At 42.8% G+C, this 27766-nt stretch overlaps 1 protein-coding gene across 1 annotated transcript; it reads right to left on the bottom strand.

Moving 5' to 3' along the window:
• Nucleotides 1-2: 2 nt before the first annotated feature.
• On the bottom strand, nt 3-27766 carry UFM1 (ubiquitin fold modifier 1). Its single transcript, XM_039520046.1, has 6 exons — nt 27604-27766; nt 27463-27519; nt 23512-23569; nt 9799-9838; nt 9330-9362; nt 3-1269 (listed from the first exon to the last, which is right to left on the bottom strand). Coding segments are annotated over exons 1-6 (258 nt in total). The 5' UTR covers nt 27606-27766; the 3' UTR covers nt 3-1201.

Raw genomic sequence — 27766 nt, 5'->3', positions numbered from 1 at the left:
ACTTGTTTTTCTAAAGTATTATTGTTTATTGTTCAATTTTTTGTAACCTCAATAAATTAAATGTATGAGGATAGATAAAATGCAATGATGATTTGTTTGGCAAAATGCATACTAGTTTGAAACTACAATATATCATTGTGTGTCAAAACAAGACATACTGGTTTCTCCAATGTAGGTCCATAGTTGATGTAACAATTTAACTTCAGAAAATTTATAAACAAAATGCTTAATTTCTGAACATACAAACATTCAAGTGATTCCACCACTGTTTCCCAAGTAACATACAGTAGCCACAAACTAAGACGCTTTCCTCAAATAAATATGTTTGCTGATAAAGGAATGTAGTATTCAACTGATAAATCCCTATCACACAGCATATGGGATTCCCATGATTTGTGATTTTACACCACCTTTCAGTTGAGGGCACTTTATTTAATGTTAAATCCAGTATCAGGGAAAATTTGTAAAAGCTAGTTTGACCAATGAAGCTCAAATGAAGATTTAACAAAAGTACATTTATTTTTCTTTAATTATTTTTTTTCCAGTAACTTATGATTATAGCCAAGTATTTACATTTCTTAGAAGGTCTCTGCATATTTCAGTAACAAAAAAATCTGAAGTTTTCAAGATACCCCTTCTATTTGGACTGAAAATTTTAACTGTGAGGAAAATTGTTTCTTTGAGTTTGACAATGTACATTATACATAATTCAGGGTTTAGACTAATGTTTTTTAGCTTTCAGTAGGAAAGAATTTTTTCCTAATGGTCTTCTTTTCTAAAAATCAAATACAGCTTCTCCTTTCACAAAATAAATGTCTAAATATAGGATTCTATTATTAGTCTATCAGTCACAGTTGTATGTCTCTACTGTCAAGGTTTTCCCTTTTGTTTTCAATAACATTTCCTAAGAGGTTCTGTTACTAAAAAGAAAGAGGTCCATCCTGCTTTCAAAAATATAGCATTACGTCAGACCATTCTTCCGTTAGTAGATGAAGGGCCAGGCCAGCTTATGATTTGCTAAATGCTAATAGGGAAAGAAAACAAAAACTGTTTTTAAATTAATTTTTAAATCCCAGGTAGTCATTGTAGGTAATTTTAAAACAGGCTGATTCATTAGTTGTACTGTAGAATTCCAAAATAAATATGACCATTTACTCTTTAGCATGGTGATTTCACTTATTCCAAAACCACTCAGTAGATATTAACAGCTCCCAACACGATCTCTGGGAATAATCCGTAGTTCTGAACCATGCTTTAGGAAAACATTTCCTAAACAAAAAAGAGAAAGTTGGTCACCTATAGGTTAAATACAGGTATGTGTTATCAATAAGAGCTCTTCAAGGAAATCAGTTCCCAAAAAGTGTAAGTATGATCTTAGGAACAATAATATCATCATGTTTCAGTTTTCAATTACATAGTCAGAATTTCTCTCATGCATGAGAAACTGACCGCATGCTTTGTAACATTTTCCAGTTCCTCTCACATATGCACAGTCTAATGAACACTTTGCAATTTAAAACAAAAAAGCCAGGCACAAGATTACATATTAAGCTCATTAGTTAACAATATAAATTAATAGTTTCACCATGATTTTAAACATGACCGACAAAAATTCAAGGAAAGAATAAAAAGCAAAGATACTGCAAATACAGTATGCTTTCAAGGCCTCCTGGCATTGTGTACAGCCTGCTATATCTGTTTTGTTCATCCCATATATTGTGTACCGTAGTGAGTTTTTAACAGTCTGGATCAAGTTGCATAGTCTAGCTGGCTGTCACAAAAATTAAACAAAGTGCTAAAAACCGAACACCCTTGCTCTGCCCCGTCCCAGCTCATTCTATCCCCTCTCTCCCCCCGCCTCCGTTGCTCGCTCTTCCCCACCCTCCCTCACTCACTCATTTTCACTGGGCTGGGGCAGAGGATTGCGGTGCGGGAGTGGAGGGGACTCTGTCTGGGGGTGTGGGCTCCGGGGTAGGGGCAGAAATGAGGGGTTCAGGCTGCGGGAGGGGGCACCTGGCTGGGGCAGGGAGTTGGAGTATGGGGTGTGTGTGAGGGCTCCAGGTGGGGGTGTGGGCTCTGGCATGGGCGTTGATGTGTGGAAGGGGGCTACAGGCTGGGGGTTGGGGTGCAAGAGGGGGTAGGGGCTCCGAGAGGGAATTTGGGTGCAGGATGGCGTTCTGAGCTGTGGCAGGGGGTGTGGGCTCTGGGAGGGAGTTTGGGTGCAGGAGGGGGCTCAGGACTGGCACAGGGTTGCACAATGGGGTTTGGGGTGCAAGATCAAGGAGGGGGCTCAGGGCTGGTTCCCGGCCAATGGGAACTGTGGAGCCGGTGTTTGAGGTAGGGGCAGCATGCGGAGCCCCCATGGCCACCCTTATGCCTTGGAGCTGGAAGGGCATGCCGACTGCTTCCTGGGAGCCGCGCGGAGCCAAGTAGGGAGCCTGCCAGCCCCGCGCCAACCGGATTTTTAAAGGCCTGGTCAGCAGTGCTGATTGGTGCTGCCAGGGTCCCTTTTTGACCGGGTGTTTCAGTCAAAAACCGGACACTTGGCAACCCTACCCATCACTGATATATATTCCCAACCTTAACTATCTCAACATATTTTTTGTCTTTGAATATAAATATATTATCTGGCTTGAATAACAATGAAGCAGGAAAAGTCAGCTCCTCACTCATTAGCTTGTTTTCTCAAGAACTTTTTTCAGAGGTATCTAATGCATTGAGTCTTCTTACAGGTTTTTAAAGTTCTCCAAGCCTAAGGTGATCTTACTATGAATTTATATACAGACACACATCTCTTGGTGGAAGTACAGGGGCACAAGGTGCCCTTAAACTCAGTACCAGCTACCCACATCATGGGAAGCAACACGGAGGGAGAAGCAGGTTCAGCAGAGTTGCTACTTCCACCCTTTTCTAGAGGGACACAGAAGGGGTGGGGGTGGAATAGGTGGAATCTTAGCTCTGCTCTTTCCCACACACCCAAATGAACCTTGGTGGTGCTGTACATCAGGGAGATTCCACAGCACTAGGTATAGACTTGATACAGTTTAGGCTAATCTGGAGCAGCCAGGAGGCTGGAAAGTAGATTTTCAACTCCTTCAGACACCTGTTTCTTACACTGGGCAGTTTGTAATGTCAAAACGTAGTCCTAAATTAACTTAAATGTTACCTATTCTGTGCTCTACGAACCTCAAATCAATCAAACATCATTAAACTCAGATTTCCTTCAAAATTTGCTATCCTATTGTCAACATATGTTATATGTTAGTACTGTTCACAGGTATTTGCATATCGGGAAATAAAGCTTCAAATGAATAAAGCTTTCTTGATTGGATGTTTAACCTCTCAAATATCAACCAAACTGTCTGTTAGAGACGACGATTAAAATATACATCTAAAAACAAAAATTAAAAAGCGGTAAGTCATCTTGATTTCCTGATTTCGTAAATAGAGCTATGAAAAATGTTGGGGTGGGGAGGCGAGGAGGGGGTGGAAAGAGGGTGGGACAAAGAGGGCTATATTGAAATGTTGCCCTTTTTCAGAATATTTTGACCAGTTCTATATTTGGTTGGAAGGGTGGCGGGGAGGGGGGAAGGAATGTGAAAATTTAGTCAAAATTTTCCATTTTTTTTTTATTTTAAAAAAATTATGACCAGCTCAAACTGTAAATGAAATGAAGAAAGAAATCTAGTGGATCCTTAAGAAATATAAACTTATAACCATTGTAATATGTAAGAATCATCTCCCTACATCGCTGCAGAAATACTTTTTAATCTCTTTCCCGAGCAGGACATTGAAGAGAAAAAAATAGACTCACTCATCTACTTTTATGTATTATACTAAAAATGTATCTTCTAGCCCTGTCAGTGGTTCCTCATCTCTGCCTCTGAAAACAGAAAATTATATACTATTTTTGCTTGTCTCTTTTCCTTCTCCTTAATTCCTTCCTTTGCCTTCTCTCTTTCAGTTGTATTGTGCGGGCAGCAAAATGAAGACCGCTCTCCAATATCTTGAGAACCTGCAGACAGTACACTTCAGAGATCAGGAATTGAGTAAATTTCACTTTAACGCTCACACATACACCAGGACAGGTTGGAACAAAGCATCAGGAAAACCAAAGTAGGGAGGGAGAATAAAACAGAGAGAATAATGGTTGCACAGGGAATGACACAAAACACCACCACAAGGTTGGAGGTGGAAAGGAGATGAGAGAAAGTAAAATGAGAGTGGAGGGGGGGAGTAACTGAAAAAGGGACATAAAGGGTAGTGGTAGTGAACAGATGAGACCACACAGGAAATGAAAGGAAGACAGAGTACACTGAAAAACAAGGGGTGAGAGTAAGTCCACCTTTTCAGAAGCACTGTCCAACCCTTGGCTAGCTGTTCCAATCCAATGATAATACAAAAAACACAAGTACACTGAGGGCTTATCTACACTACCTGCCGGATTGCTGGGCAGCGACTGATCCAGTGGGGGTCAATTTATTGCAGCTAATATAGACACACTAAATTGATCACTGAGCATTCTCCCGTCGACTCCCGTGCTCCACCAGAAAGAGAGCGCAAGTGGAGTTGATGGGAGAATGCCAGCTGTCAACTTACCGCAGTGAAGACACTGCAGTAAGTAGATCTAAGTATGTCGACTTCAGCTATGCTATTCTTAGATCGATCCCATGCAGTAGTGTAGACAAGCCCTGAGATTGAGAAGTACTAGTATGACTGAGCAAACAAAACCTAGCTTTTGTATAACCTTAACCATCATTCAAATGGATCGCAGGCGTATACTGCTGGTAGTGACAGGCTTTTAAGGAAGAGAAAGCAGTTTTAAGTAAAAATATCCAATATTTAGGGAATATTTCCTGTAGAAATTTCAATTCTATTCCCCCCCCCCCCCCAAAAAAATCTACCTACATGTGACAAATATCTAAATATCCCTTGATACTTATGTGTGAAAATATGTCTGTTACAAGTTCTCTCCCAGAAGCCTCACCATCACTCTGCTAAGTGCTTGCTTTTATGACAGATCAAAATCCCTAACACTTGTCCAAGTTATCACTAGAGTGGAGCAAAATTTACCATTTTCCCTTGAAGTTAAAACTAAGGGACACTTTAGGCACAGTGGCTGAGATTTAAAATACTCTATTTGTCTAGCCTAACGAGGGCTGGCAGATCCACGCATTACGAGTGTCCTGCCACAAGCATATACTTTTAAGAGGTTTGCCAGGAGTATATATTGCTGAAGCACAAAAAAGACAAAAGATTTTGTATGGCTATTGTATTATTTTCTGCTACTCACAAAGCCAAGGCACAACAAAGGAAACATGAAGATAAAGCTGATTATATACAAAACACATTAGGTCTTGAACAATGAATCTGATACCCTGAGGACTAAACCTGCTAATCTGGATGAAATGTACTTGTGCCACTATGCACCCGACAAAAGCTGTACAAATGTTATTTAAACAGGCCCACATTTGCCCCCAGGCACATCACTCACTCCTGCCCCTCCCTCCCTGCCTCTACCATTAATGCAACAGTGTTTTCTTCAAAAAGGTACGGCATGCTTGCCCCCAAACCAGAGAGAGTCTTCCAAATCGAAATCTGTATGGGAGTTAATGCTGGTTGGTTCGCTTTAACTCCTGCTCTGCACCTTTTACCTCTCCCTCCCAAAATGGAGGTAGCACAGAGTCAATGTGGGGGAGGAGGAGAGATTATATTTTGGCAGTATAACATTACTGTTGTTGGGGTTGGGAGACAAGGGAATGGCATGGAAGGACTGTGCCTTCTCATGGAATGCCTGAGATCCACAGAGAAAACATTACATTTTTTCCAATAAATCCTCACGTTCTGAGGTTTTTGTAGACTGAAACAATTGCTCTATCAAATGAGATTTTAAAGCACTAAAAGCATTTTAAATGAAAATATCAAAAACACTAGTTCTTGCATGGTTACTCCTGAGGGCATTCTGCGCCAAATCATTTAAAATCCTGCACTAAAAAATTAAAAAATTCTGTGCACAATATTTTAAAATTCTGCAAAATTTTTTGTGACAAATAAATGTGGAGGCTTGAGCATGGCACTGGGGGGCACAGGCCACAGGGTTCACAGCGGTGGGAGATCACCCTGAAGCTCCCCCGACTCTGGACTCTGCGGTGAGGCTGCACCCAACCCTGACACAGCACAAGGACTGGGCCTACCCCAGAAACATGCACCTGCACACAGGGGGCAACAGGCAGGCTCAGCAACGCAGGATCCAAGTGTGGAGGGGCTTAGTGTGAGGGTTTCCAGGTATGGGTTGAGGGTTCTGTGTGGGGCAATCTGGATGCGGGCGGCTTAATGGGGGATCCGGGTGCGGGAAGAATCTGGATGTACAGGGGCTTGTTGGGGGGTTCTGGGTGCAATGGGACTCTGCAGGTTGGGTCCAGGTAAAGGTGATTGGGGCTCAGCGTGGGAAGAAGACTGGATGCGGGGGTATAGAACTCTGTGAGAGGGGGCTCAGAGGGGGGTCCAGATGCTGGAGGAGCGTGGCGGGAATTCAGGTGCAGCTGACTGGGGCTTGATGGTGTGGGGATCACGGTGCGGGTGTCTCATTGGGGTGGTCCAGATGCAGGGGGAGTGGCTCATCGGGGGGGTTCTGAGTGCAGGGGAGTGAGGATCGGTGGGAGGGTCTGGGTATGAGAGGGTCTGGATGCATGCTGACTGGATGGATGGGGGAGCTGCTCCCTTTACAGGGATCCCTCCCTCTGCAGCTGAGGAGAGATGGGTGCAGGAAGCAGGAGGATGGGGGAGTTTGCAGAGCTTCCTGTGGTTGAGGGAGACCCAGCCCCAGATGCTGGCAAGGCAAGAGGAAGTCCCGTCCTCCCGAGCCAAGCCAGGACTAGTAGCTGAGTCCGGCACAGGGTAGAGGAAGCCGGGTCTGCCCAGTCCTGCCTCCTGCACCACAGTGATTTACCTCTCTGCCAGCTGCCCTTGGCACCTGAAATATACTGCTGGGGAGGGTCGCATGACCGCTCTTGTGGCTTCCCTTTGCCTCCCCATTAGAAAGTCATTTTTCTGTGGGGAAGCAAAGAAATCTACATGGGAAATACATTCTGTGCATGTGCAGAGGCATAGAATTCCCCCAGGCGTAGTACATGATGCCATGTCTATTGATAACCAGCTTTGTCATAAGTCATCTAGGTTAACGTATGACCCATCACAACTGAAGCATGGGGGACTAAATATGAGTGAACGTGCCGAGCCTAGTGCTGGTGAAGACTTTCAACACTCTCAGAAGGGCAATGCGCCAGCATTGCTTAGCAGCATCGGTGCATATTTAAGAAACCATCACCTGATGCTGACCATCTGGCTGTCACCCTGTGTCTAATCTTCCTTTTGCAGCTAAGAATCATGAGAAGATTGTGGTGAGAACTCTTGGTACCTAGATGCCTCTGATTTATTTGACCCTTATCAATTATGTTATTGCTCTTGTAACACTGTGAGATGACTTTCTAGTGGTGATGGATGAAGTTCAAGTATCCATACTGGGTCAGACCAAAGGTCCATCTAGCTCAGTATCCTATCTTCCGACAGTGGCCAATGCCAGAGGGAATGAATAGAACAGGTAATCAAGTGATCCATCATGTCGCCTCTGGCAAACAGAGGCTACAGACACTCAGAGCATGGGGTTGCATCCCTGCTCATCTCGGCTAATAGCCATTGATGGACCTATCCTCCATGAATTGATCTAGTTGGTTTTTTTTAATCTCTGTTATAGTCTGGGCCTTCACAACATCCTCTGGCAAAGAGTTCCACTAGGTGACAGTGTGTTGTGTGAAGAAATGTTACCTTTTGTTTTAAATCTGCTGCCTATTAATTTCATTTGGTGTAGTAAGGAGTAAATAAAATTTCCTTATTTACTTTCTCAACACCAATCATGACTTTATAGACCTTTATCATATTCTGCCTTAGCTGTCGCCTTTCCAAACTGAAAAGTCCCAGTCTTATTAATCTCTCCTCCTTCTCATTCAGTGTGTATTTGAGGATGTTAGTGGATTAGACCCTGATTCAGCAAGGTGCTTAAATCTTTTGTGGGACTGGGCCTTAGTGGGAAAGAAAGAGTTGCTATATCTCCAATGTGTTGAAAACACTCAACTTCATTTTTCTCTCTCTCTTTTGATCCCAACAGAGTGGTTGTGTCTCTTCCACAATGTTTGGTGGAGAATGGGGCACAGATGAGTTAGATCTGGCTGAGGCTCAAGCCAGATAAGGAGAAGATATTGGTAGGCTGGGGAAAGCAATCAGAAGATATGGCAAAAGTCACATACATTCCACCTACTAAAGGTGTGTGTCCACCAATTGTTGCTCATGTTTGCAACATAGAAGTCTTGTTAGATTCCTAATTATCATTGGATGATCACTGTTCAGCAGTAACTAAGACCACTTTTATCATTTGTGTCTGGCCACAAGGTCTGACCATTTCTTTCCCAAGTGGACCTTGACAACATATTTCGTGCCTTTGTCACTTGGAGACTAGACTACTGCAATGTTCTCTTAAGGTGACACTTTAAATTTATTTGGAAGGTAAGCTAGGGCAGAATGCAGCAGCCTACTTTGTAAACAGTCTTTCCATGAGCACACTCAATCAGGGCTCCAAAATCTGCACTGGCTGCCTGTGTATTTCTGGGTGCAGTTTAAGATGTTGATTTTAAGATGACTTCAAACTTTTCTATTTGAGAGACCACCTCTCTCTCTCTCTCTGGCACATTGCCACAGTTGAACTTAGAAGAGGTTTTTGAACTGGGTCCCCCTCGATCTGAGTGAGAGGGGACTGCTGGCATGGGCAATCAGGGAGATCCCTTTCCTTTGGAATGTTTCTTTCACCCAGTCCAAAGTAGTTTTAATCAGTTGACCTTCAGAGCACACTGCTAAATCTTTTTAGAAAGGCTGCAGAAGTAGTAAATATTGCTGGGTGATGCACAGGGGAAGTTAAGGGTTTTTTTTTTTCCCTGCAAGGTTATTTAGTATTATATATTATGGGGTTGCTATTTCTTTTTCTTTATCATATTAAGTATTTATGAGAGGGTCCTGGAATATTAGCTAGGCGCCTACTGTTGTTTCACAGATCTAAATAAACAAAATATTGAGCAATAACTATATGATCTTAATGATGTTTGACATGAAGCTTTGGATGCAGCTTTCAGCCATTGTTTAGTACTTCTGGGTCCCTTGAAAAGCTGTTAAAACTTGGATAAACTAGATGAGGACATAAGTCATTCACTGTGGTGCATCGTAACTGAATAAAAAATAATTCAGTTTTTTCTTAATTGGACGTCACAAATATAACTACTTACCCGCTGTCTGTGCAGGGTTTATTCCTATTCCATCTAAGTTTAAAAAAAATATATATTAATTTTGGGGGCTAAAACAAAAACAGATCTAAGTATCTAGTAGTGTAAACGTACAACATTAAAATGAATGCAAAATATTCAAGGTTCTAAACAATATACTGTAATAATTATTAAATATCAGTCTTTATTAATTTCCTATTGCCAAAAAAATATCGCTAGTCATCGTTATTACTTACAGCTGATGATAAAAATTTCAGCATAGTGAACCACAAGATATGCTGTAGGATAAAACCTCTCAAATAGCAATAAAATATTCATGGCAAAACCCCATGCATCAGCATTATGAATAACAGTGAGGTATTACTTTTGAAGCTCATCTGTTTGTATGCTGGTTAGACTATAGAGAAAACCTGCTTATACTTTTCAGGAATACAGCTTAACTGAATCAACAATAGAAGAACTATTTTCTTACCATTTGTTATAATAGCACTTGTTGCTGCAGGAACTTTGAACTAAATGAAACAAAAATATGACAAATTAAATTTAAAGACAGACAACAAAGTGGAAAATCCAACAGTGAACATTTAAACTCTGTTGTAATTTTAGCTGCTTAATCCTGTATGAAGAATAATTATGGAAAAAAAATCCTCTTCAGATTTTATAGGACTATCAAAATAATTGTTTACAATCAATGCTTATTATTCACTAAGAGGTTATATGGAACAAAGTACACAGTGTTAAAACAGTTGATTAGATCTAATCATCTGAAAAAAATTCTCTGGAAATAATGTCAAAATTATGCTAATTGAAGAGTTAAAAAAAAAATTATGATAATACTGTAAGGAGCAGCACCAAAAATGTTGATGAAAATGAGTAACTGCTCAATTGCATACATTTCTGGAACAAAGATGCAATTTTGTTTTATAATTTGCTTTAATTTAAATTGATCAAATATAGATGCCAGAACCTTCTGGAATAAAAATGGACAAATAAAACCTTCAAACACTTATGCATATAAACAATTTCATGGAATTTATTCAAGTATCATTCATGGGCACAAAGTTAAGTGTGTGCATAAGCATTTGCAGGACTGGAGCCTTGGTCTTTGCGTAAAGGTGATTTTATTTTATTTTTTTTAAAGACATGGCTATAGCAAAAATGGCTCAAGTCTGAAATCTGACACATACACAGTCCTGGTGTTGAGAGCTATGGTGTTTTTCAGTGCATGAGCAACTGTAAAAATCACTTGTGTGCATATTTAGAAACATTTATTAAGATCACAATGAGCAGAATCACAGTGCAGAGTTCCTGCTTGGCTCAACTTGGAGCTGGGCAGGGATGGTCTGCTACTGGAACAATTTATGTGGGGGAATTTACAACCGTTTCATAAACTGCTAACTCCTTAAAACAAAAACACAAAAAAAAAGTCACAGCTGGCCAGATAGAAAATAGTCTGTACTCTGCACTTCTGAATGTATTTTCAGTAAGTCTTTCAAAAGTCTCTTGGATTGAAACACTCACTTCAGGCTACTTGATTTTGCTATATTAAGGTAATACAGTGAAAATAGTTATGAGTTTTGATGGACTACGATGATATTTTTATGTGACAGTACTGTCCATGGGTCCCAGCCAGAGCTGGACCCCACTGTGCTAGGTGCTGTACAATGATATAGTAAAATATAGTTCTTGCCTCAAAGAGCTTCCAATCTAACATCCCGATTCTGTAAACACACAGGTCCATAAAGTTACTCACAAGGTTAAATCTTTGAAAAATCTGACCTAGTATGCTCTGTTTCTGGACTCAGATGGTATCATGCTTAAAATCAGGTCCAGGAGAAAATAGTAGGTGTGGACAAAGGGTTACTGTTACAGGATGATTCAAGCTAATACAGCATCTGTGGGGTAAGTGACTGACTGTAGTGTGTGTTTGTTTGTGTTTGGGGGTTACTTGCTGTGTGCTGAGCTTGTGTTTGTCAGTCTGTTTGTTTGTTTGGTTGTTTGAGGGACCGTGTGCTCTGGCTGGCAGTTGGAGGCAGGTTTGAAAGCTCGAAGCCTCTGGTAATTGGCTGAGCCTTAATCAGTGGGCGGGGCATTCATTCAGGCCAGGGCTTTATAAAGCCGCGCACAAGCGACCAGGGAGCTTTACGACCAGGGGCTGCTAACAGGGAGTTTCGCAAGGGAGTTTAGAAGGGGAGTGGGAAGGGAGTGGGAGCCCCTCGCCAGCCCTAACCCCTTCCCCGTGCCCCCCCCCCCCCAAACCTATAAACCGAACCACATTCCAAAACTACTTTCCGTAAACCACCCTTTCACTAACTAGGAGACAATGCAGGCAGAAGCCCAGCAGCAGAGTGGGGGCTATCCAGTTTACTGCACTGACTGTCGCATATATGATTACCTGCCCTGTGGGCGGGTGGCGTATGTGTGCAGTCGGTGCAAGGAGCTCCTGGTCCTCAGAGACCATGTACGGACATTGGAGGCCAGGGTGGCGGAACTGGAGGAGCTGAGAGAGGCAGAGAGGTATGTTGATGAGGCTTTCCGGGACACTGTAGAATTGTCCCACCTCCGCTTAGACAGCTCCTGTGCTGTTGAGGAGGAAGAAGGGCCCAGGGAAGTAGAGCAGTCAATGGGAGCAGAGGGAAACCTTCCCGTAGTTGGGACCCTCCTTCCAGATGGTGCTGGGGTTGCCTCTCGCACTGAGGTTGCCTCTCCGGGGGAGGGAACTCCAGTTTCTAGGAAAAGGCAGGTGTTAGTAATGGGAGATTCGATTATTAGAAATGTAGATAGCTGGGTCTGTGATGACCAGGAGAACCGTATGGTGACTTGCCTGCCTGGTGCGAAGGTTGCGGATCTCTCGAGGCATCTAGATAGACTTATGTGTAGTGCTGGGGAGGAGCCGGTGGTCGTGGTACATGTAGGTACCAATGACATAGGGAAGGGTAGGAGAGATGTCCTGGAAGCCAAATTTAGGCTGCTAGGGAAGAGACTGAAATCCAGGACCTCTATGGTGGCATTTTCAGAAATGCTCCCAGTTCCACGTGCAGGGCCAGGTAGGCAGGCAGAGCTTCAGAGTCTCAATGCGTGGATAAGACGATGGTGTAGAGAGGAGGGGTTCACATTCATTAGGAACTGGGGAAACTTCTGGGATGGGAGGAGCCTGTACAGGAGAGATGGGCTCCACCTAAACCAAAGTGGAACCAGACTGCTGGCACTAAACATTAAAAAGGTTGTAGAGCAGTTTTTAAACTAGGAGATGGGGGAAAGCCGACTGCTGCAGAGGAGCGTGTGGATCGGACACAGACTTCTCTTAGGGGAGAGTCTGATGATAGAGAATCTCCAGGTTATAGTCAGGAGCAGAGGAATGAGAAGTATAATGTAAGGGCCGGATCAGATGATAAACAGTCACATAAAAAAGAATCTGGCACATCACAAAAAGGCAGGCTAATAAACAGGGACAAGTTTTTAAAGTGCTTGTACACAAATGCCAGAAGTCTAAATAATAAGATGGGTGAACTAGAGTGCCTTGTGATAAAGGAGGATATAGATATAATAGGCATCACAGAAACCTGGTGGACTGAGAGCAATCAATGGGACACATCATTCCGGGGTACAAAATATATCGGAAGGACAGAACAGGCCTTGCAGGGGGAGGAGTGGCACTATATGTTAAAGAAAGTGTAGATTCAAATGAAGTAAAAATCTTAAGCGAATCCACAGGTTCCATAGAGTGTCTATGGATAGAAATTTCATGCTCTAGTAAAAATATAACAGTAGGGATCTATTATCGACCACCTGACCAGGACAGTAATAGTGATGATGAAATGCTAAGGGAAATTAGAGAGGCTATCAAAATTAAGAACCCAATAATAGTGGGGGATTTCAATTATCCCCATATTGACTGGGAACATTTCACTTCAGGACGAAATGCAGAGATAAAATTTCTTGATACTTTAAATGACTGCTTCATGGAGCAGCTGGTATGGGAACCCACAAGGGGAGAGGCGACTCTAGATTTAATCCTGAGTGGAGCGCAGGAGCTGGTCCAAGAGGTAACTATAGCAGGACCGCTTGGAAATAGTGACCATAATACAATAGCATTCAACATCCCTGTGGTGGGAAGAACATCTCAACTGCCTAACACTGTGGCCTTTAATTTCAAAAGGGGGAACTATACAAAAATGAGGGGGTTAGTTAGACAAAAGTTAAAAGGTACAGTGACTAAAGTGAAATCCCTGCAAGTTGCGTGGGCCCTTTTTAAAGGCACCATAATAGAGGCCCAACTTCAATGTATACCCCAAATTAAGAAAAACAGTAAAAGAACTAAAAAAGAGCCACCGTGGCTTAACAACCATGTAAAAGAAGCAGTGAGAGATAAAAAGACTTCCTTTAAAAAGTGGAAGTCAAATCCTAGTGAGGCAAATAGAAAGGAGCACAAACACAGCCAACTTAAGTGCAAGAGTGTAATAAGAAAAGCCAAAGAGGAGTTTGAAGAACAGTTAGCCAAAAACTCCAAAGGTAATAACAAAATGTTTTTTAAGTACATCAGAAGCAGGAAGCCTGCTAAACAACCAGTGGGGCCCCTTGACGATGAAAATACAAAGGAGCGCTTAAAGATGATAAAGTCATTGCGGAGAAACTAAATGGATTCTTTGCTTCAGTCTTCACGGCTGAGGATGTTAGGGAGATTCCCAAACCTGAGCTGGCTTTTGTAGGTGACAAATCTGAGGAACTGTCACAGATTGAAGTATCACTAGAGGAGGTTTTGGAATTAATTGATAAACTCAACATTAACAAGTCACCGGGACCAGATGGCATTCACCCAAGAGTTCTGAAAGAACTCAAATGTGAAATTATGGAACTATTAACTAAGGTTTGTAACCTGTCCTTTAAATCAGCTTCGGTACCCAATGACTGGAAGTTAGCTAATGTAACGCCAATATTAAAAGGGCTCTAGGGGTGATCCCGGCAATTACAGACCGGTAAGTCTAACGTCGGTACCGGGCAAATTAGTTGAAACAATAGTAAAGAATAAAATTGTCAGACACATAGAAAAACATAAACTCTTGAGCAATAGTCAACATGGTTTCTGTAAAGGGAAATCGTGTCTTACTAATCTATTAGAGTTCTTTGAAGGGGTCAACAAACATGTGGACAAGGGGATCCGTGGACATAGTGTACTTAGATTTCCAGAAAGCCTTTGACAAGGTCCTCACCAAAGGCTCTTAGGTAAATTAAGCTGTCATGGGATAAAAGGAAAGGTCCTTTCATGGATTGAGAACTGGTTAAAGGACAGGGAACAAAGGGTAGGAATTAATGGTAAATTCTCAGAATGGAGAGGGGTAACTAGTGGTGTTCCCCAAGGGTCAGTCCTAGGACCAATCCTATTCAATTTATTCATAAATGATCTGGAGAAAGGGGTAAACAGTGAGGTGGCAAAGTTTGCAGATGATACTAAACTACTCAAGATAGTTAAGACCAAAGCAGATTGTGAAGAACTTCAAAAAGATCTCACAAAACTAAGTGATTGGGCAACAAAATGGCAAATGAAATTTAATGTGGATAAATGTAAAGTAATGCACATTGGAAAAAATAACCCCAACTATACATACAACATGATGGGGGCTAATTTAGCTACAACGAGTCAGGAAAAAGATCTTAGCGTTATCGTGGATAGTTCTCTGAAGATGTCCACGCAGTGTGCAGAGGCGGTCAAAAAAGCAAACAGGATGTTAGGAATCATTAAAAGGGGATAGAGAATAAAACTGAGAATATATTATTGCCCTTATATAAATCCATGGTACGCCCACATCTCGAATACTGTGTACAGATGTGGTCTCCTCACCTCAAAAAAGATATTCTAGTACTAGAAAAGGTTCAGAAAAGAGCAACTAAAATGATTAGTGGTTTAGAGAGGGTCCCATATGAGGAAAGATTAAAGAGGCTAGGACTCTTCAGTTTGGAAAAGAGAAGACTAGGGGGGGACATGATAGAGGTATATAAAATCATGAGTGATGTTGAGAAAGTGGATAAGGAAAAGTTATTTACTTATTCCCATAATACAAGAACTAGGGGTCACCAAATGAAATTAATAGGCAGCAGGTTTAAAACAAATAAAAGGAAGTTCTTCTTCATGCAACGCACAGTCAACTTGTGGAACTCCTTACCTGAGGAGGTTGTGAAGGCTAGGACTATAACAATGTTTAAAAGGGGACTGGATAAATTCATGGTGGCTAAGTCCATAAATGGCTATTAGCAGGATGGGTAAGAATGGTGTCCCTAGCCTCTGTTCGTCAGAGGATGGAGATGGATGGCAGGAGAGAGATCACTTGATCATTGCCTGTTAGGTTCACTCCCTCAGGGGCACCTGGCATTGGCCACTGTCGGTAGACAGATACTGGGCTAGATGGACCTTTGGTCTGACCCGGTACGGCCTTTCTTATGTTCTTAAGCCCCCTTTCCTTTTTTTAATCTGAGTCCTGGTCAACATTTAAAATTTAGGTAAACATAGACAATAATATTTAGAAATGCATCAATGACAGGAGAGGTCTCAGAAAACTGGAGAAAGGATAACGTAGTGCCCATCTTTAAAAAGGGGGAAAAGGAGGAGCCAGGGATCTGTAGATCAGTCAGCCTGACCTCGATACCTGGGAAGCTACTAGAGCAATGTATAAAACATTCAATTTGTGAATACCAGGAGGATGAAGGGGGAATCACTAGCAGCAAGCATGGATATATTAAGAACAAATCATGCCAAACCAGCTTGATTTCCTTCTTTTACAGGGTAACTGGTTTGGTGGATAGGGGGAATGCAGTGGATATTAATATACCTGGACTTTAGCAAGGCTATTGACACAGTCCCACATGACAGTCTAATAAGTAAGCTGGAGAAATGTGGGCTCAGAGGAACTGCCATTAAGTGGATATATTACTAGTTAAACAACCACAAAGAGTAGCTATGAATGGAATGATGTCAGATTGGAAGGAGGCCTCAGGAGGGATTCCACAGGGATCTGTTCTGGGTCCAGAGTTATTTAACATCTTTATTAATGATCTAGATGTAGGAATAGAGAGCATCCTGTTCAAACTGGCAGATGACACAAAGCTGTGGGGGGGCTGCAAACACTTTGGAGGATAGAGCTTAAATTCAAAGGGATTTTGATAATAGGGAGATCTGGGCTATAGACAACAAAATGAAATTCAACAAAGACAAATTCAAGGTGCTACAATTAGAGAAGAAAAATCAAATGCACAAATACAGAGTAGGGGATAACCGGTTTGGTAGCAGCACTGCTGTGAAGGATCTGGAAGTTGTGGTGGATCACAACCACAACATGAGTCAATAATGCGATGCTGTTGCAAAAGTAAATGCAATTTTAGGTTGCATTAACAGAGGCATTGCATGCAAGTCACGGGAAGTGACAGTACTGCTCTACTCGGCGCTGGTTAGGCCTCAGCTGGAGCACTGTGTCCAATTTTGTTCATCTATGTGTAGAAAAGATATGGAGAAACTGGAAAGGATCCAGAGGCAAGCGATAAAGATGATCAAAAGGATGGAATGCAAGCCATACGAGCAAAGGCTGAAGGAACTGGGTATGTTTAGTTTGGAAAAGAGGCGATTAAGAGGGGGGACATTACAGTGGTCTTCAAATAGTTGAAAGGCTGCTATAATAAAAGTTGTTCTCTCTTGCCACAGAGGGCAGGACAAGCAGCAATGAGTTCAAGCTACAGCAGAGCAGATTTAGATTAAATCTCAGGAAAAACTTCCAAATAGTAAGAACAATAGGACAACGGAACAGACTGCTTAGAGAGGTCGTGGAAGCTCCTTCATTGGATGTTTTCAAAAGTAGGCTGGATAACCATCATTCTTGGATGGTTTAGATACAACAAATCTAACCCTTTGCCAAGATGCAGGACTACATGACCCTTGTGGTCCCGTCTAACCCTATGGTTCTATGATTCTATAGTTCTCCAGTCAACATAATAAAACCACCTCAATGAGCAATGGTAGCTATGTTGGCGGGAGAAACTCTCCCCATCAACATAGCGCTGTGCACACTACCACTTATGCTGCAAAACTTATGTTGCTCAGGGAGGTGATTTTTTCACATCCCTGAGCGACATAAGTTTTGCCAACATAAGTGGTAGTGTAGACATGGCCTAAGTCTAGGACATCTGGGATGAAAGGGGAAAGCAGCAGTAATCAGTACTTATAGGGCTCCCAATGTTACTCATTATTTGCTACTGTTCCAAGGAGCCCCTGAATTCATGCACCAACTGTACGTAACGGAAAGGATACTGTTGGCTATCCCCAAAGAGCAACTGAGCATCCATCTTCTCACATCTCCCATATGACTGGTCTGTATATGCACCATCTCCAGTGAATGACTGAACATGCTTCCTTCCAGCCCAAGGCTACAGAGGAGAAGCTGGACTTTCCCCGTAACGGCTGCAGCATGGTTTGGCACTGGAACTGAGAGCAAGAAACCAGTCTGTCCTGTGCTCTAAGTGACACCTCTGTTGGAACTCAGCCAGTAAGAAGGTGGAAACTGCCAAATTCAAAAGCAGAGCAGGCGGACTTGGGGAGAGAAAAGAGGAGATTCAGACAAGTAGTCTAGCAAGACTGTGGCTGAAGGGGGCAGAGAAAACCAGAATTGTCTGAGCAAGTGCAGGGTAGGCGGGAGGTGACTGGGGATGAAAGGGAGAGGAAGCTTGAAATGGAAGCTATGGGGGGCAGGGAAAGGGAAGGCTTTAATTGGTTGGGTAGGAAGGAAGGGCAGTTTGGAACTGGTTGAACAAAGAGATTATGACTGGGAACTGGGGTGGGAAGACACTGAGATAACACGAGATGAGGAAGTGGGGGGAGGAGGGAGGCTGAAGAAGGAGGCTGGATCTAGGAACCAGAGTGTGTGTGTTGGGGCATGGGGAGACAGATCTGAGAAAGATACGGGTTGTGAGGAAAGAACTTGGATTTTCTGGGCAAAGAGACTGGGATAAGACAGTGGGGGATACTGGGAAAAGTGAGAAGGTGGGAGACTGAGATTGGATGATGAATGCAGGGAGGGAGACTAGAACTGGGAGCCAGTGGAAGGAGAGAGGAGACAGACAGATTGGATGGGGAGGTTGGGGCTGGACTGAGACTGACTGGGCAAGGAGAATGAGACTGGATGTTGGGAGGGGAAATTTGGAACTGCGATAGCAAGACCAGAGGGGTAGATTCAAGTTCCAGCTTCCTTGTCCAGCTGGTTCTAACGAGAAGCCTGACGAGTAGAGATGGACTGGACAAGCAAGAGAAGAGGGACTGGGACAGGCGGGAGAGGGAGGGGTATAAGGAGTCACGTTGGGGAAACAAGAAGAGTCTGTTCCCACTAGAGCTCACTCCCCTCCAGAGCTTGAAATGGAACCCAAGGTTCCTATCCCAACAGTCCTCTGCTGTCTGAAAGTGTGTGTGAAACCTATTGGCAAAGTGTCTCATCCCCATTTACTGCTGGCCCACACAGAGGATAACAACTTACTACTACTATCAGTTACGTTGTTAGCTCAGGTGGCAGAGATTTGCATGGTGGATCTATAGGATTCAATCTGGTTGATAAATTATTGAGTGTCCATATGATGGAATTTATGTTTGTTCAGTTTGCTTGTTTAAAAAGATAGGAAATTACACACACCCACAAAAACTATACTAAAAAAAATTCAGATTGCAAAGTCATGCACTTAACAGTTAGGAAATGCCTCAATTAAAGTTTTCAGTGTAACCTTAATTGAGCCCCCTTGTGCATATGCATTACTACACAGCCTTTAATTACATGATCACATACCCTTTTTACCATCGATCCCTGTCTCATTCAGTGCACTGGATGGACAGCTATACAATACTTTGTATTAATCTTTTTTAACGTAAGGTGTGGCCATAGACCTCATTAAACACACAATATTCAAACCCTGCTCCGAAGATATCTTCACGAATTTTTCTATGGCCCTCACCACTCTTATACACGAGTGCTTCATAAAATTAATTTATCTTCACAAACACCCCTGTGAGGTGACAGAGTGGAATTATCTCCATTTTACGATGGGGAGCTGAGGCACAGAGACAGGAAGGTAAAAAGTACCCACCAATTTTGGGTGCCCAAGCTGAGATGCCTAGGACTTGATTTTTGAAAGTACCTAACTTTTCATATCACTTTATATATTCAAATACAGCTCTCCCGGATTTCAACTGCAGTTGTGAGCGATCAGCATTTTTGTAAAACAGGCCCAAGATCTCAAGTTGGGCATGCAGAAAATGAGGAACACATAATTAGTGACCACCTCTGAAAGGTTTGGTCTCAGTGACTTGCACGGTAGCATCACACAAGAACTCTGTCGTAGAAGCAGGGATAGAATCCAGCTGCCTTAACCGTGAAACCATCCTCTCTCTTCTCCAGTTCCCTGCGTTATTCATTACTTTTCAACTTCTGCAACAAATGAGGAAGGGATACTACAGACAGCAGCCTCCTTTACTACACAAAATAGTATGTGATCATGTAATGAAAAACTATCATAACCGGGGCAGGGCGGGGGCCGCTAAATTTAGGTTGCACAAGCAGTTTCTAACTTTTGAGTGCTTGACTTTGTAACTTGTTTTTAACAGAGTTTTTGTGTCCGTAATACGGATTTGGGGATTGATCCTGCTCCGTTAAAAGAAGGAGGAGACAGATCAGGAGCTTTTTGCAGGAATGCCTATATTTCAAACCGATGCGGGTAAATAATGTGAAGATCATATTTGATATTATAGAAAAAGCCATTCAATTTTGCTGGACTTATGCTTTTTGCAAGCAAACACCATGTTTATTGTAGAAATGTCCAAATTTGTATTCTTTGCAATATTTGTGGCAAAATAATGCTTAGGTATAAAAAGAATGGTTAAATCATGGCTTAAATATTTGCTCCAGAGTCATACCAAAAAAAAAAATCATATTGCTATGGGCTGAGTTAAACGTTGTTGTTATGGGTCAGGCTTAATCATCTGCTGTATATTCAGGATAAATACGAAGACGACATTGTAATCAGGTGGCTGAAACAATGAAGCTGACTCCACCCTAAACACAGGCCCATGTCTCCGGCCAAAAACAAAGGCACATCCAAACTACTCAGGAACATGAACTATGTGGACCGGGGCTCAGCTGGGCATTGTTAGAGGGAGAGCGAGAGCGAGAGCAAGAGGGAGAGAGAGATCCCAAAGCAGCAAGAAAGCCAAAAGTAACAGAAGTGCTGGTAATGTGGCCCTGATAGAAAGCTAAGAAAGAAAACTATCTAGGCACAGAGTGCTGGTGGCAAAGCAGGTATGGAAGTGCAAGTAAAGAAACTGTCTCCTGCTGTTTGATTCCTATTGTATTCAGGAAAACAGGACTTTATGTATACTTTTTGTAAACAAACAAGATTGCATCAAAGAAAATACCTGTCTTTGTCATCAATTTCTCCTCCTACCTGCAACACCCCAAATTCAGCTAACAGCTCAGTCAAAAGGGGTAATAATCTTAAAAGGTATAGTATTAAAAACATTACTCATATGAAACCTATTCATACTATATTTAATAATTGATAACATCTTAATAAACTGAACAAAATATCTACATATTTCAGATAGCATGCCCAAGTAAAAATTATTTACTTCTCTACCGCTAGAAACACATAAACAATGCTTTTTTAAAATTCTAAAAGAGCACTAGCATGTTTATTCTGAGGGGCTACAAGATATTCTGTATGTTTTCTTTAAAAATTCCCTCCACAGTAAATGAATGATTCATCTATTCAAATGACTGAGTTAACATTAAACTAAGTGGTTCATGGAGTATAGTCCATTTATAAAGCCAGAAACCAGGTCTTGTTCTTTTCAATGACAAATACATGCAGTACCTGTGGTCTGAATTAAAAATTAAATTACACCTCTCCCCTTCCCCAAAGAATGTAGCTAATAAGCAAGGAAGCAAAGTCTTTTTATTCTATGTTTCTATAGCACTTTAGCACACTGGGGTCTTGGGTTCATGACTAGAGCTCGTTGGCCCTATTGTAGTATAAATAAATATTATAAACAACAACCACCAAAGACAATGCAGTATTTTGAAAAGCGATCATTTTACTATTTCCTCCTCCCCATAATAGATCCTTGTACCAGCGTGTGAAAGAGCGAAATCTTGTCATATTGTATTATAGGTGGCTTCCAAAAAAACCTATAAAGGTATCAAAACCTATCTTTTAAAAATAAAATGTTTTTTTGTGTGTGCACGCTAAGTGGATTTATATAACTGAACACTAATTATATGTGGGTACAAGAGCCCACTACAACAATTGTTCTTCATTTTCCCACTAAACCTCCTGAAAACAGCTGTAATTATCCCTCTAGGTTGTAAACCTACACAAAGGGGATGATTCAAAGCCCACTGATGTCAACAGAAAGACTCCCATTGATTTCAAAAGGCATGATCCAAAGTACATAAATACACACTAGTTGAAACTGTATCTTGTTTAATGGGACCATTTTAATAACTAATCCTTCCTAACATGGCTGTTTTTAAAGCATGGGCTGCTAGTGTACACGAAAGCCTTAGAAATAGAAAAGGCCTATAAAAGTCTGGCCTACACTTTTTGGATGCAGTTATACCATCAAAACAGCCGTTTTGCCAGTATAACGTATTTTGTTTGGGGAATTGGTATAAGCTATACTGGCAAAAGCACTCTTTGCTGGTTAAACTGCATCACCGGTGTAAGAGGATCTGCCTGAACAGCTATACTGGCAAACCCTTTCTAATATGGAATGTCCTATGTCATCAGGTCCATTCCCTCTGCCAATACACTATTATTTCTTCTAGTACATTTTCCAAGGAGTAATGTGTGATTGTACTTGAGCAGCTAGCCTGAGCCACTGCAGCCATACTGTTATTTTTAGCCATTTAACAGAGAGAGAGAGAATAAGGGTTTGACTACACAGGAATGTTTTACCAGTTATACTGATACAATTACACTGGTATAGCTTCTTGTAGTTATATATACATATATATATATCTATATATATATATATATATATCTATAGTTATACCAGTATAACTCCCTGTGTGGACACTCAAGAAATAAGAGTGTCCACACAGGGAGTTATACTGGTATAACTATATTAGTTTAAGGGTATATTAGTCGAAGGAGGAGAGCTCTCCCTGCAATAAAAAAATAACCACCCCTAATGAGGGGTGGTAGCTTTATTGCTGAGAGCGCAGCTCCCAGTGATAAAGCGCTGTCCATACTGGCGCTTTTCAGCCCTAAAACTTTTGTCACTCAGGGGACTGTTTTTTTCACACCCCTGAACGACTAAAGTTTTAGCACTGAAAGTGGCAGTGTAGACACAGCCTAAATTCACATCTTACTTTATACTGGTGTAGAAAAGTTTTCTACAATGGCAAGCCATCAGTAACTTGCTCGAAATCACACAGGCAGTCTCCCAAATCTCAACCTGACATCCTAACCTCGGGACCATCCTTCTTCACTACTCCTTGTAATTTATAACCTTTAAATATTTATAAGCTATGCCTCCACCCTTAATCATCACTTAGCAATTTATACACATTTCTCTTGCTCTTTCTTCACATTTATCCCTCCAGCCCCTTCGTCATTTTTACTTTCTCTGAAATCCCTCCAAACTATCACTTCCCCTTGAGCAAGGGAATGTTCAAAATATAACAATATTCCAGGTGTAGATTCACCAAAGCCAAGTAGAGATACACCATTTCCCCACTGAACTGTGATGCAGCACTTCCTCATATGCAGCCCAAAACAAGTTACACGTGTTATAGCAAAAAAGCCAACAACATTTTCTTGTCCACAATCACTACCAGAATTTCAGCATTACTGCTTTCCAGGTTATTCTCTTTCATTAACTTAATGTTTACTTCCTATTTTCTATCTCTATATATTTGTAAATCATACACACACATTTTATACCCATGCTATAAGTATATATCAGATATCTTTTATTACTTTAAAAAATAATAAATATGTAACTGCCTTGATGAAATTCCAATTTGCTTTTATTGAAAAAGCTAACTTCCAACATGGCTCATTCTTGCCTCAGCCATCTATAATTTCACACAAAAATGTACACGAGTCTTGTAATTTAACTCTTTGGTTAATGATGTAAACATTGTCACAATTCAAAACTTACTTCTTCTGCAGCAAACTTCAAGACAGCTGTGAAAGGTGTATTTTCAGGCACACTTAACCTGAAACAAAGAAAAGTTAATAGAAAACATGATTTCTAGACCAAATTAGAGACCAATTCCAATGGCCCTAAAGTTATTGATTATAATTTCACTGAAATCAATGGGAGTGCTCCTGCAGTTCAAATTAAGCATGTACTCACATGCTCTGCTAGATCAGGGCCCAAAACACTGAAAGAAGACTGGTACATTGCAAAAAAAATAACTGAACTTTTTATTTTTAAATACATTATTACAGGCATTCCAGAAGAAGTGATGTCAACATGTCTACCACATAAGAATTGTGGAAGACTTCCCAGTATCTAGTCTCCATACCGTTTTGAGTGTGTGAGATTACATATTCAACTTTCCCCTACAAAAAGCCTGGTCTTGCAAACACTTCCTATGGGGGATGGTGTTTAATACATGAGTAGTACCACTGATTTAATGATAAGACCTCAAAAACCATATTGTGGTACCAACACAATGAGCAATATGGCCACAGTTACGAACTCAGGGCTTTAGTGAAGACGCTACTACACTGACGTAAGAGCTTCTCCTGTTGGCATGGTTAATCCACCTCCTCAAGAGGCAGCAGCTATGTTGATGGAAGGACACTGTCTATACTGGTGTTTAGGTCGGTATAACTATATTGCTGAGAGGTATGCATTTTTCACATCCCTGAATGACGTAGTTATACTCATGTAAGTTTGTAGTGTAGACCTGGCCTCAGTTCTACATCATACAGATTAATGAGGTGTCTTGTGTGTCATTCCAGCCCACACTGATGATACCTAGATAAATAGACCAGGAGCAGTATAAAGCTGTATACCATCTATAAAGAACACATCAGCATGATGTGGAAGAAGATAAGAGCTCCCCTTTTGTGCATCTGTAAAGTACTGTCCAGGTGACAATAATAAAACAATTTAAATTCAGCCAGACCAGAACCAAGTATCATTGAACCACACCCTAATTCTGCACATTTTTAAACTTTACCTAGTTATAAGGAATACCACTCATTTTAGACCATATATAAATTATTATTACTTAGACTATGTCTACACTATGAGGTTAAGTCAATGTACAGCCACTGCGGTAATTAAATTGCTGTTGCATGTCCACACTATGCTCCATGTGTCAGTGGAGCACATTCATAGTAGCAGCTCTTACATCGACGCAGAAAGCAGTACATCGAGGGTAGCTATCTCACTGTGCTGTTGGCCCCAGGCTGTTTTGGGAAGAGTTTGCAATGCTTCATGGTGGCAAGTTCAGCATCACATGACACAGGCTTCACAAACCCATCATTCCATGGGCATTCTACTAGATTTCCAGTGCTGTTCAACTGCCCTGGTAACCTGTGAGCCAGCCATCTGTGTCAGAAAGCATGGAACCTGCACTGCTCTTCACTATTGCGCTGTGCGTTATGAGCACAAGGCTATAAGAGGAGCTCAACGGGGGAGGAGGCGAGCTATTCACCACCACCCTGACTCCAGCCACCTCGTTACAGAAGCAACAGGTCTGTGGCTCTGCACCAGAGGCAACTATTTGCCTCCCATGTCTTCTGCTATGCCTGCCTCAGCTCTTTTGAGTTTTACACAGCACTGCTGTGTGTCCCCTGTCATAACCCTTCCCCATTCCCCTCCATGCCCCAAGCAAGTTCCTGCAGCTGGATTGGAGCTGTGCCTGCACAGCCTCCTCTCCCCACAGACCCAGGAGATCCACCACCTCCAGGCAGGAGTGTGTTTGCTGGGTGAGCTGGCATGCTAATCTGGGCAATTACTATGCGAGTTCTCCACATGGAGCAAACAGGAAGAGCAAGTTCAAAACTTCTCAGGGCTTTAACAGGAAAGGAGTGTTCACCTGTGTACCTGGCTGCAGGGAAGTAGAGTTCAAAACGATGACTAGAGCAGTCACGGTGGGCACTGTGGGATGCCGCCTGGAGGCCATTTATGGTGACGTAAGCAACACAGTGTTTACACTGACACTGTTAATCTAAGTGTTACGTCTCTCCTCGAGGTGGTTTTATTATGGAGCCGTAGCAGACAAGTTAAAGTGGCAGGAGCACTGCAGTGTGTACACCTCCGTAGTTAGTTTGGCATAAGCTGCATTATGTCGACAAAACTGTGTCCTGTGAACATGGCCTTAGTAAACTACACAAAAACATCAATTAAAATAACTATGTAATAAACAAGCTCCACAAGAATACCATTTCTATCCGTGCTACACTTGAAACCAAAATTACAGAAAAATGTATGTTAAAAAAATGAATTCCACACAATGCCACGAGGCTCTTTGAGAATAGTTTATGTGGAAGAGGCTTAACAATCTCCCACTGTGTAACCAAATTTTGCACAAATATGAGCTGTAAATTTCCAGATTATGTCGGATTTCCTATAAATTGCTGTAAATCACTGCATTTGCCCCTATCTTTAGTACAGAGTACTGGACTAGGAGTAATAGACTGCATCATTTATTTTAGACTTTTCTATAGAGCAATACATTAACTAATCTTAATCTCATCCTGTCACCTTCATCCTGCAATGCTAGGTGAGCAGCGTTCACAAGAAGAGGAGTCAGTGTGGGGCAGTAACCAGAGACGAAGCAGCAGATGTGGAGCAGCGTCCACGTGGAATGACAAGGAAGCTATAAGCATGGGGCAATACCCACATGGAAAGAGAAGGAAGCTGAAGTGACATGAGCACTCACTCTCATGTGCTTTGCTGCTTATTCTTGTTCACATGCTCAGGGTCAAACTGACTACCATATATGGGGTTGGGAAAGAATTTTCCCCCCAGATCAGTGAACCTAGGGGGTTTTCACATTCCTGTGCAGCATCGGGTATGGGTCACTTACCGAGATTACCTGGGTATATCTCAATTTTCTGCCTTTGCAGGGCCCTTTGGCATCAATGCAGTTCAGTCCCTCCTGTTCTCTGCCTGTGGCATATAACAGTCTAGTCTCCTGTGGGCTGCAATACTTTAATATAATTTCACTTGTTGGGTTTAGTGTGGAGTGTTGGTGACCTATGCTACACAAGAGATCAGACTACATGATCTGATGGTCTCTTCTATCCTTAAACTCCCTGATATTCTATGATTCTATAATTCTGTGACTATGGGCATGAGGCAGTCTCTATGTGAACAGAGAAGTCTGTGGGAGGGAGCAGCCCTCATGGGTTCAGGGGCAGTGCCTGTAGGCAAGACGGGTGGGTTTGGGGCACAGCTGAGGGTGGGTTACAGATGGCATCAGTAGGCGGGGGCAGATCAGTGTCTGTGGGCAGGGCAGTGAAAGGGGGCACAGCGCCCATGGGAAAGGCAGCAGGAGATGGGGGGGCTGAGGAGCAATACCCATGAGTGGGGAGAGTCAATGGCCATTGGCGTGGGAGGGGCTGGTGTGGGGATGCAGTACCTATAGTCAGGGTGATTGCAGGGCTGGTGTGGGGTGGTGCCCATGGACAAGGCATAGGGGTTGGTAGCAGGGAAGTTGGTGGGGGCAATGCCCATGGGCAGGGTGGGAGGGCTGGCATGCAGGGGTCAGTGCCTGGGGTGGGGCAGTTGGGGATTAATGGGGGTTGGTAGCAGGAGGAGGCTGGTGTAGAGGGCAGTGCCCGGGGCGGGGTGGCTGGAGGCAGAGGGTGGGGGCATACAGGGGTCAGTGCCTGGGGATTAATGGGGTTGGGGCATACAGGGGTCAGTGCCTGGGGGATTAATGGGGGGTTGGTCGCAGGAGGAGGCTGGTGTACAGGACAGTGCCAAGGGGCGGGGTGGCTGGGGGGTGCCCATGGGCGGGGGCGGGGCGGCAGTGCCCGCGCAGTCAGTGGTGCCCCGGGAGGACGGGCAGTGGGTGCGGGAGAGGATGGAAGTGGCAGCGCATGCGCACAAGCCATGAGGCGGCGGGGGGGGGGGGACACTCACACTTTGTAGGGCCGCCGCGGGTCCGAGGTCAGCGTGATTTTAAAGGTGACTTTCGACCTGGGGAGGCAGAGGACAGAGCGTTAGAGCCGGCGCGGCGGGGGCGGGGCCGCGGGCGGGGGAGGGGGGGTCCGTGTCACTCACATGATCCGGTCCGGGCCCAGGCACACGTCAGCCGCCGCAGCGCCGGCCGGCCGAGGGGTCCTTCGCCTTCGCTTCCGCTTCCGCCCCGCCCGAGCTGCCCGGCCGCCGCCTGAACAAAACCGCCACGCAGCAGGCGAGACCCTGCGCCGGCGGGGGCGGGGCC

This window comes from Mauremys reevesii, linkage group 1, assembly GCF_016161935.1.
Source record: "Mauremys reevesii isolate NIE-2019 linkage group 1, ASM1616193v1, whole genome shotgun sequence".
NCBI classification, from domain to species: Eukaryota; Metazoa; Chordata; order Testudines; family Geoemydidae; genus Mauremys; species Mauremys reevesii.
Note: the sequence above shows the minus strand (reverse complement) of the source record. Positions and strands in the feature narration are given on the sequence as shown.

Excerpts from the sequence above, each read along its gene's own strand:
- UFM1 (XM_039520046.1), bottom strand. Across the intron at positions 9,839-23,511 it reads TGAAGTTTGCTGCAGAAGAA|TTCAAAGTTCCTGCAGCAAC; the intron begins GTAAGTTTTGAA and ends TGTTTCATTTAG. Across the intron at positions 1,270-9,329 it reads AAACCCTGCACAGACAGCGG|GAAATGTTTTCCTAAAGCAT; the intron begins GTAAGTAGTTAT and ends TTTTTTGTTTAG.